Raw genomic sequence first — 11,376 nt, 5'->3', positions numbered from 1 at the left:
GGTCTCTAGTGACATGGCCAGGAGGTCCAGAGCATTACAGGGTGAGGGTCTCTAGTAACGTGGCCAGGAGGTCCAGAGCATTACAGGGTGAGGGTCTCTAGTAACGTGGCCGGGAGGTCCAGAGCATTACAGGGTGAGGGTCTCTAGTAACGTGGCTGTTTAGTGTATTGCTGTTTCTCTGTTTGATAGTCTCCTCATGGTAGACTTGGATACCTGCTGGATGGTACCATGTATGATTGGCTCATATACCCTAGCAGGGAAGAAACTGAAATTCCCACCTTATTTAATGTGAAGAACAAAATGGTGTTTTGAGTTTTTTTTTATTCTGTGAAGGAAAAACATTGCTGAATTCTCTTGAGAATTGTTTTAAAATTAATCCATATTTAATTATCAATATAGAGTTAACACATCTAGCAATTTACAGGTAACACAATGGTATTGAACATAACGCCATGACTAATGTGCTGTCAGTAGGAACCAGAATAAGACTTTGAGGTCACAACGACAGTAGCAAAGCGATAACAACACTGTCCCGACAAGTATCTCTGAAAATATATACTCTCACTAATATATACATTTATTCATAAAATAAATAGTCATAAAAAAAATCATCCAACTTAAGAAATACAAAAAAACAAAAGTCATGGCCTAAATTGTACATAGCTTTGGATCATCATTTTACACTTGTGACGTGCATCCTGGAAGAAGCAGGGCGACAGGTCTTCAGTGAAAGGTTGGCTTCAAAGTCACGGTTGGAATAAAACAGATAAGTAGAAGAAGAGACACGTTGAGGACTTGGTCTGAAGACCAATTGTGGTCAACCCGGTAATCACAGGAGTAAAGAGTTGGATTTTCATCCATGGACCAAGACCATTTTTCATCCGTTAGCAAGAACAACTTCTTTTCTTTGAAGAACCCAGACAAATCTGGAGGTCTCCAAGATGTGGGTGTCTTTGAATCTCTTCATCAGATCGCTATTTCATATGTAGACACTCGCCCCTGCTCTGTGACTACGAACTTGGTGGCCCTCGAAGAGCCAAGCGCCCGCTTGCCTATTGCACTCTCCTACTAATGCTCTCCCTGTTTTCCAATAAATTTAAGACCTTTCTATAAACTGAGACAAAAATTACCAGAAGATGAATTAGTACAAAACTTCACATATTTTTATCTTAAAAAAAAACAGCAACATGAAACTATAATCCTAAGCAAATTCTTTCATAGAAAGAAAACAAATATATTTGTGTAGTTATTAAAATGTGGATAGCAGCATTTAAGGGAAGAAAAAAACATTTTGATTAGTGCTTTCTGTGCTTCCCGCAATCCAACCAAATGTTCCCCTCCAGATCCGTCCATTTACTCCAAGTTCAAGCCTCAAACTGTTCCTCGTCAGTTATGGTTGAAAGGAGTGGACTTTCTTGGCTTGCTACAATTAAACATTGGTCAAAAACCTATAGGCATGAAAGTTCTAAATACTTATTATTTCAATGGTTTGTCCATTGCAAGTATTCAGTGGAAGGTCTATGAGCTTCGGAGCAGAAACATCAGTATAAGAAGCCCCATCTTGACTTGCCCGAGAGGCCAACGATCACACACGCGTCGTACAGTCGGGAGGGAACACAAGAGGCTGATGGAGGCTTTGGGAGTGGGAGTGGAGAGACGGAGCACTTCTCATCAGCTCTGATGATACTGAGAAGTAGCTGAGCTCGTAAGTGAGGGTTTCATTTTACCGTAAATCCCTCTGTAACAATCGGCCATATCCCAACTATTGCTCAGATATATTATACGAGCTGTCAAGCGCGGGCAGTCAGACAACTCATTAGTCGGAGCACTTTCAGACGTGATTTAACATTTTCTTGCACACTCTCTTCGAGGCTTCTCTGTACACAACCATGTGGGAATTTCAATGCATAATTATGAATTTTGCAAGGATGGAAAGTAATTTGCAATGTAAAAAAAATACCGCATGAATGCCCTCGATCATGAAAATGTTGACTCGTTGGATTTCATCTATTGATGGCTTTACTCAATGGCGTGGATATTCTCTCTTATGTAGGAGGGATGTAACTAATTGCCTGTAACTTACATATCTCAACTCAACAGAATTTCCTGCCCATGAGAAACCCACCGTCATGTCATGCTCCGAATACAAATATGGCAGCTTTGACGCGGCTGCATCATTTAGCTATGCTTTATCTACTTCTAGAGCTTGGAATATGTTCCTCGCTCTGAATTCGGCATTGTAGAAGACAGGCAGTGTTTTTGTGCTACAGTATATGAATTGGATCTGGAATGTAAAAATCGGAGACTCTTATCCATCAGAACCTTCTCTAACAATCGGAAACTATCATCTGAAAGTAGATAGTGACGCAAATATTATATCTAAGTTCCGCTTCATGGTAACATGTCACAACGTTTCCTTTGTTCGGCATTGTGTATCAACAATAAGTTTCAAGATAATTCCACATAAGTCAAAGGCTACTCTCCCTGTGCATCTTGGGACTACCAAGAAGCTGTAGGGCATTAGTCAGTTAAAGGTCTCTGTCATATTGAAAGGACTCAGTGAGCCAAGTCTGGGCAACACAGTCTCCAGTTAATGGTTCAAAAGAATCTTATCCATGAATCCTTGCTTATTTGCATGTGTGGACATCGTAAACCCTTACACATTCCTGACAGCTGACGTAACAACACCAATGAAAGATGCAATGACATTTTTCTTTTCTTTTCTCAGTTCTCGTGTTGTGTCCTCGTCCGCAGCATAAGAGATCGCACCCATCAATCCCATGAGAGGTGACATTGCATATCCTGTCTCGTGTTCCAAAAGAGCCCGTCTCAGGGTTGGGCTCACAAAAGTTAGGAGAGCTCTCGTAGTAAATGAGATCCCGCTCAGTCGGAGGCTTGAAAAAAGTATATTTTGGTCGAAGGGTCTCCACCCAACCACGGGGTTCACGATGCTTCTCCACGACCATCTCTGAAGCACTGTCATACTTGTCCTTGAGATAGTCTCCAATCATTCTGAAATCTGGTTGCGACCACCAACATGTCTTTACCTCGCAGCTTCCTGACAACCCGTGACACTTGCATTTAAGATGTCTGTGATCTGTGATAGACTGTAGACGAAGGAAACAAGAAGGGCTTTAGTCAACAATCCTACGATCAGTAATACACCAAAGAAGAATTAGTTATGACTGGTAAAGATTGATTGACCCCTCTCTTTTTTTTCAGAGGACACCAATTTGTCGGTGGGATAAACTTTCCTTAACATATTAGGATCTTATTATGGGACTGCTATTGAATATATTGGACATTTCTTAGAACAGGAACTTTGTAGAAAGAAAAACCGAAGTTACTTACCGTTCTTCCTGCTTCATTGTTGTGTCTGTTCATTGCTGAACGAGCATCTGGTCTGTTCTCACGAGCGTCTGCAAATTCTCGAGACACCATGTTTCCAAAGTCCATGTCTTCACTGCAGCCACCCCATTTCCAGCCTTCACCCGGGGGACCCTTGTGATGGTTGTCGCATCCACAGATTGTCGCAGATCCCTCCGCACAGGCTCTGGTTACAGCAAACGCCACTCCAGCGGAGGCAATGGCGTGAACAAAGGCAGACTCTCGCGTTGCTGGAAATGAATGAAGGAAAATTTAGATAAGAATCTGAATCTGTTCATGAAGTCGGTAACGCTCAGTGTAATTGTACACGACGAAGGGCGGAGAGCTCTGAGCTTCTCGTCAATAATCACAATTCTTATATTTGCCTACGGTAGCAAGGGCGATGATTTATTAAAATTAATTCCAGACCAAAATGCCAAATGGCACCAAATACTCAGGATGTGTGCTGAGATCTCGAGGAATTTAGATAATCCGGCGGCTGCATGTATCAGAACTAGTGTTGAGCGAGTATGTTCTATTAACCCTTTCGCCGAGTATGCTCGGGCCGAGCTCGGAGTATTTACAGCTGCTCGGTGATATGGTTGAATCGCTCCCCGTGTGTATGATTTGCCACTTGACAGCTTTATTACATGTGAGGAATGTCTATTTCTTCCACATTCATCACATGTAATAAAGCTGTCAAACAGTTGCAAATCATGCACACGGGAGCGATTCAACCATATCACCGAGCAGCTGTAAATACTCGGAGCTTGGCCAGAGCATACTCGGACAGAACATACTCGCTCAACACTAATCAGAACCAATGTGCCTGAAGATGAATGAATTGAAATCGGTAGCTCTATAAGATGTAGTAGTGCACAACTATAGATACTGAATGGATTGGATGCATCATAGGAGATGTAGTTAATCTAAAGCTGGCCATTAGATAACTGTCGGCTCATCGTTCAGCCGACAGCTATGTCTCTTTGACTCCTCCAACAGGCTCATCGCTCCTGTGCTCTATATGGGAGAACGGCTGCCAGAATCACCTCTCTGCCAATAAATAAGGTAGCGTGATTGGATTCCACCCATCCCTTCCTACGTCAGGGGACAGTCGGGAGACCCAAGTGCACTTTACATGGTAGACTAATCCAGCTGAAATTGGAGGGTTTAGGCAATTTATTTCTAATGTGTATGATGGCGTTAAGACTTTGAGCAAGTCCCTTGTAAAACTTGAGAAACTCAATAATATTTAGTATTTTTATAAACGTCTTAATGGCAAACCAGTGAACTCGGAGAGTATGCAACAAAGTTTAGCAGTTGGGAAGCTTCACAACTTGGGCAGGTTTGCACAATGATCAGTGACCAAGATTACACAGGTGATCAAGTGGCTCATATCTGTGACTTAGGCTATGTTCTCAGCTCTTCTTTACCCTTAGGCTGTGTGCCCACGATGCAGAAATGCTCCGGATTTTTTTCCTGAGCGCTTCTGCATCTCCCTGGCAGAAAAAACGCATGCGGATTGTACATGCGTTTTTCCTGCCAGGGACAAGCGTAAGTGAAGCGTTTTGCACATGCGATTTCGCATGCGGGTTGACAAGCGATTTTAACATCACTGGGAAAGTGCTTGACAACTTGGTCACACTATATAAATCCATGCAACCGGCAACTGGCAGCCAACATATATAGTGTGACCAAGCTATAGTAAAAGAATGGTAAAAAATAAAAAATAAACATTATACTCACCTTCTGATGGCCCCCGGTCTCCTCCGGTGCGTCCAGTGTGTTGGGCGGCTCGCGGTGGTCTAAAAGGACCTTCCATTACGTCATTTAGTCGTGTGACAGGTCACGCGACCGCCGACATCAGCGGTCGCGTGACCCGTCACATGACTAAATGACGTCATGGCAGGTCCTTTTAGACCATCGCGAGCTGTCGGGGAGCCAGGACGCACAGGAAGGTGAGTATAATGTATATTTTTTATTTTAATTTTTTTTTTACAGATACTATGGTACCCGGGTCTGGATGAGAGTCTCCTGTTCTCCAGACTCGAGTACCATCCGCACCCGCACATTGAATCGCTTAATATCCGCATGTGCACATGTAGTCATGCAGATATTAAGCGATTCAATGCAAGTCAATGGCGGCGAAAACGCAGCGATTACGCAAAATAATTGGTAGTGCTGCGTATTTTTCCACAATGATAATCCGCAGCGGAAATTTCCGCAGCATGTGCACAGCACATGCGGATTATCATTGGGAAACATTGCAGACCTTCTACCAAGCATTTTTTAAGCGTTTCTGCGGTGGAATTGACTCTGCGGAAACGCTTAAAAAATGCATAGTGGGCACACAGCCTAAGTTATGGTCCGTGTACACCAGCAAATAATCATTTAACCGATGAATGATGCGATCGTAACTCACAATGAGCAAACAATGTCAGACGAGTGTTTACACCGAATGAGAATCGTGAAGGAAATGACTGAATATCGATCGTTACATTGTAATATTGAGCATAGGGCCTTGTTCACACAGACAGTTACCCTTTAAGGACTTGATTTTCCACACAACAAATTCTAAATGAAAATAGAGGAGCAAGAGAAATCGACTACAAACTAAAATGTGTCTATACAAATGCACAGAGCGTAGGAAACAAACAAGGAGAATTGGAGCTGCTAACACATGAAGAGAGATATGATGACATAGGCATCACTGAAACTTGGTGGGATGATACACATGATTGGAATACAAACCTTGAAGGCTACAACTTATTTATTAGAAACAGTCTTAACAAGAGGGGAGGAGGTGTTACACTGTATGTTAGGAAAGCGTATATCTCCATAGAGATCCAAGCTTCAGAGAATGGTAGCTCTGCAGAAACTGTTTGGGTAAGAATACAAGGAGAAAAGAACAGGAAGGACACTATTTTAGGTGTTTTTATCAAAGGACACCTGGACAGATCGAATATATGGATGAACTCTTTTTATCATCAGATGTCTCTGTTCTCAAAAAAGTATGACATAGTGATCATTGGAGATTTTAACTATCCAGATATTTGTTGGGAATCTCTCTCAGGCAAAATTAATGGGTCCAGAAAATTCTTATCTTCTCTCACTGAAAACTTTAGCTTTCAAAAGGTAGAAGAGAGAAGATAATCTGTCATCTTGGACCTAATTCTTAGCAATAGGGAGGAGATGGTTGAGGAAGTAAAGGTGGCTGGGAATTTAGGAGGCAGCGATCATGCTATCATATTTTGGAAAGCAAGAGGAGGAAGACCAGCGAGTACTCAGACTTTAATATTGGACTTCAGAAAGGCAGATTTTAATGGACTCAGAAAGAGGATACGAAAGATCTAATGGCCGGATGTTCTAAAGGACAGAAATGTCCAAGAAGGATGGGAGATTTTGCTAAATGAAATTCTCACTGCACAATCAGTAACAATCCCGAAAAGAATGAAGAATTTGAAGCACTTAAAGAGACCAGGATGGATGAACACAGTATTTAAACACTTGTTAAAAAGGAAAAAAGAAATGTATATCAAATGGAAAGAGGGATGCATATCTAAAGAAGAATATAATGCTCTCTGTAGGGAATACAGGGCATGCATTGGAAGAGCTAAAGCCAGTAATGAAGTGAAGCTTGCAAGGGAGACCAAAAGCAATAAAAAAGGATTTGGAGGGGGGATTCCTACTTTGCATCTGTGTTCTCTAAGAAAGCAAATGTAACATCAACAGATCTTCACAGTGCTATCGAAGGAATAAAAGAATCCACACTATGAAAAGAGAGATGATGAGGGAACACTTAGCTAATTTACATGAATTTAAATCTTGTGGTTCAGATGAATTAAATCCCAGGGTACTGAAAGAGATATCAGAGGAAATTGCAGAACCACTAGCCAGAATCTTTGAAAAATCCTAGAGAACAGGAGAAGTCCCAGAAGATTGGAAAAAGGCAAATGTTGTCCCTATCTTCAAAAAAGGAAAGAAGTTGGAGCCAGGAAATGACAGGTCAGTGAGATTTACTTCTATACCAGGAAAGATCTTAGAACAAATTATTAAACATCATGTATGTAAGTACTTGGATAAGAATACAGTAATTAATCAGAGCCAGCATGGGTTTGTAACAAACAAGTCATGCCAGACAAATCTAATTTCCTTCTATGATGGAATCACTGACTGGGTGGATCATGGAAATGCGGTAGATATAGTATATCTCGACTTCAGCAAAGCATTTGATAAAGTATCTCATACTATCCTTATTGAAAAAATGACCAAGTATAGGATTGACAAGGCGACGGTTAGGTGGATTCATAACTGGCTCAGCGATCGTACTCAAAGAGTGGTAATAAATGGTTGCACATCCAATTGGAGAGTGTTTCAAGTGGGGTGCCGTAAGGCTCTGTCTTGGCCCCAGTGTTGTTCAACATTTTTATAAATGATCTAGATAAGGGAACTGAATGTAAACTAATTACATTTGCAGATGATGCAAAGCTAGGAGGAATAGCTAACACTAGAGAAGACAGAGAAAGGATTCAGAAGGATCTAGATAAGCTAGAACAATGAGCAGCGACTAATAGAATGGTATTGAACAGGGAGAAATGCAAGATTCTACATCTGGGCAAGAAAAACGAAAATTACATCTACAGAATGGGAGGAATAGAACTAAGCAATAGCACGTGTGAAAAAGACTTGGGTGTACTAATAGATCACAGACTGCACATGAGTCAACAGTGTGATGCAGCAGCAAAAAAGGCAAACACAATTCTGGGATGTATGAAGAGAAGCATAGAGTCTAGATCCGCCTCTACTCCTCCTTGATTAGACCTCATCTGGAATACTGTGTCTAGTTCTGGGCACCACATTTTAAAAAAAAACTGGAGCAAGTTCAGAGAAGAGCTACCAGGATGGTGAGCGGACGGCAAACTATGTCCCACAAGGAATAGTTAAAGGATCTGGGAATATTTAGCTTGCAAAAAAGAAGGCTAAGAGGAGACTTAATAGCTGTCTACAAATATCTGAAGGGCTGTCACATTGTAGAGGGATCATCCTTATTCTCATTTGCACATGGAAACACGAAAAGCAATGGGATGAAACTGAAAGGAAGAAGATACGGATTAAATATTAAAATAAACTTTTTGACAGTGAGGGTGATCAATGAGTGGAACAGGCGGCCACGAGAGGTGGTGAGTTCTTCAATGGAAGTCTTCAAACAGAGGCTGGACAGTCATCGGTCTGAGATGGTTTAGTGAACCCTGCATTGAGCAGGGGGATGAACACGAGGACCCCGGAGGTCCCTTCCAACTCTACCATTCTAGGATTCCATGATTCCTCCTTTTTGCCGGTCTAAGCGTTGAACGAGCGAACAATATCTATTTACACCACACAATTTTGAAATGTTGAATGACAATTATTTTGCTCGCCTAAACGATTTCATGCACAATGAATGAGTGTTATTGGACACATCATTCAGTCACTCAACCCAGTCACATTACACAATTATCGTGAACAAGGACGTTAAAGTTAGAATCTGATGCATTATCAGCCAGTGTAAATGGGCCTTAAGGTGCACGAGTATCCACCTGTTTATGACAGTGTCTGTGCAAGTATACATGTGCCCGTTAGTGTCAGTGTGAGCAGATATGTGAATGGCTGTGTATGGTCTTTGTGAATTGATCTCTCAGTGACCGGTCACGTTGGCCGGTGTCGATCCTCTTAGAGTTAGCACACGGTACATCAGTCGTTATTACACTGATGGGATTGTCTGACTTTCGGCTTGCTGTCAGTGTCAGTATACAGTGGTGTGAAAAAGTGTTTGCCCCCTTCCTGACTTCTTATTCTTTTCCATGTTTGTCACTTAAATGTTTCAGATCACAAAACAAATGTAAATATTAGACAAAGATAACACAAGTAACACAAAATGCAGTTTATAAATGAAGGTCTTTATTATTAAGGGAAAAAGAAATCCAAACCTACAGGGTCCTGTGTGAAAAAGTGATTGCCTCCATTGCCCCCACTAAAACATAAATTAACTGTGGTTTATCACATTTTTGGAAAGCTGAGTTCAATTTCCCTAGTCACACACAGGCCTGATTACTGCCACACCTGTTCTCAATCAAGAAATCACTTAAGTAGGACCTGCCTGACAAAGTGAAGTTGACCAAAAGATATCCAAAAACTACACATCATGCTGCGATCCAAAGAAATTTAGGAACAAATTTCAGGGACTCCAGCGAACCAAAATGAGAGCCATTATCCACAAATGGCGAAAACATGGAACAGTGATGAACCTTCCTAGGTATAGCCGGCCGACCAAAATTACCCCAAGAGCACAGCGACGACTCATCTAGGAGGTCACAAAAGACCTAAAAACAACATCCAAACAACTGCAGGCTTCACCTGCCTCAGTTAAGGTCAGTGTTCATGACTCCACCATAAGAAAGAGACAGGACAAAAATGGCATGCATGGCAGAGTTCCAAGATGAAAACCACTGCTGAGCAAAAAGAACATAAAGGCTTGTTTCAGTTTTGTCAGAAAACATCTTGATGATCGGCAAGACTTTTGGGAGAATACTGTGTGGACTGACGAGACAAAAGTTGAACTTTTTGGAAGATATATGTCCCATTACATCTGGCGTAGAAGTAACACAGCATTTCAGAAAAGGAACATCATACCAACAGTAAAATATGGTGGTGGTAGTGTGATGGTCTGGGGCTGTTTTGCTTCAGGACTAGTGATGAGCGAATATGTTTGAGATCCGATCTCCAAACTTAAGTTCGACACGAATGTGACACATTCAGATTTGTGATCGGAAAGGCGAGCAAAATTTGTTAAATTCAGGAAAAATCAGAAACGTTTGGCGAATTTCCGTGGTTTCTTGATTGCGGGGCAACTACAGTGTTTTTTACAGTTTTGCTAGCATAGTGCTTGAGTGTATGATGAGCTGGGAGACGTGGCAGATGAGTGGGGGGGCTGGTGATAACTCAGAACAGGTAAAATCAGCATTGCGCTGTTTGTTTTTTTGCTCCTGTAGGCGGTAACTTTAAGTCAGGAAAGCACGGCTAGCCAATTAGAGTGCAGGAAGCATCCACAGTGTCCCAGACACAAGGGTTTCTGCAATTGGCTGCTGAAATCACAAGTCCTCTCCATATAAAAACCGGCCATGTTCCCTCAGCGTCATTTTATGCATGTCACTGAAGGAGATAGACGCTGCTCAGTGTGCTCTGTCCTGTGTAATGAGAGATATTATCTAGATAGATGAGCCCTTCTGTGCAAGTCTGATAGTGTAGATAAGTCCTGTGCTGTGTACCTGTTCAATCGACCTTGCAGCCCTTTTTTTTTTGTTTTTGTGCAATTACTGAGATTCTGACTGAAAGAGCAGGGCCTATGGCATAGAACAGTGCTGTCCACTGGTTGTACTGTCTGTGCTCCATGCAGGAGTATACCTTCAATCTAATTTTGCACTTGCTAATGTGATAAATCAAGCAAGCCCTTGTAGGCCACTTTTTGATTTTGTGGGGTTGAAATTCAGAGCTTCTGAGTGCAGAGTACTAAAAACTTTTTTTTTTCATTTGCTAAAGTGATAGTGCGAGCTGTGTTAGCCCAGCTTGTCATTTTTTTGGGGTGGGTGAAATTCAGCTGTTTTCAGAGTTTAAAAAAATATTTTTTTTTCTGCTGCTAGCCACAGTCCACCAAAGATTTTTTTTTTGTGTCACAGACGTGTTACACTCTGCTATAAACCACCTAGTCCTTTAGTGACGGTGAAATTCAGCTATATGCAGAGCTTATGCAGAGTAAATAAATCTATTTTTTACTGTGACTAACGTGATACAGCAGGCTAGATCTGAGTCTGAAATATCTTGGAGCATATATTCTATGTTATACAGGCCTCATCCACAGTCAAAAAATACTTTCTTCGATTCCTAACATTATACAGCAGGGGGATATCTCAGTTTGAATTAGTTTGGAGAATATCTCCTGTGTTATACAGGCCTCATCCACAATAAAAAAAAGTT

General features: G+C 41.5%; 1 protein-coding gene across 1 annotated transcript in view; it reads right to left on the bottom strand.

The window, feature by feature from the left end:
• Positions 1-392: 392 nt before the first annotated feature.
• WNT3A (Wnt family member 3A) overlaps positions 393-11,376 on the bottom strand; it is a 299,427-nt gene continuing 288,443 nt past the window's right edge. Inside the window, exons 3-4 of the mRNA XM_073677179.1 lie at positions 3,352-3,617; positions 393-3,107 (exon numbers count right to left, since the gene is read on the bottom strand). Of these exons, the coding sequence (XP_073533280.1) occupies positions 2,628-3,107; positions 3,352-3,617 (746 nt within the window). The 3' untranslated portion in view covers positions 393-2,627. The remainder of the gene's footprint in view (positions 3,108-3,351; positions 3,618-11,376) is intronic.

Source organism: Phyllobates terribilis, unplaced genomic scaffold (genome assembly GCF_046119375.1).
Source record: "Phyllobates terribilis strain yellow unplaced genomic scaffold, ASM4611937v1 Scaffold_4__5_contigs__length_816908805, whole genome shotgun sequence".
Lineage (NCBI taxonomy): Eukaryota > Metazoa > Chordata > Amphibia > Anura > Dendrobatidae > Phyllobates > Phyllobates terribilis.
This window is presented reverse-complemented; position numbering and strand designations above follow the sequence as displayed.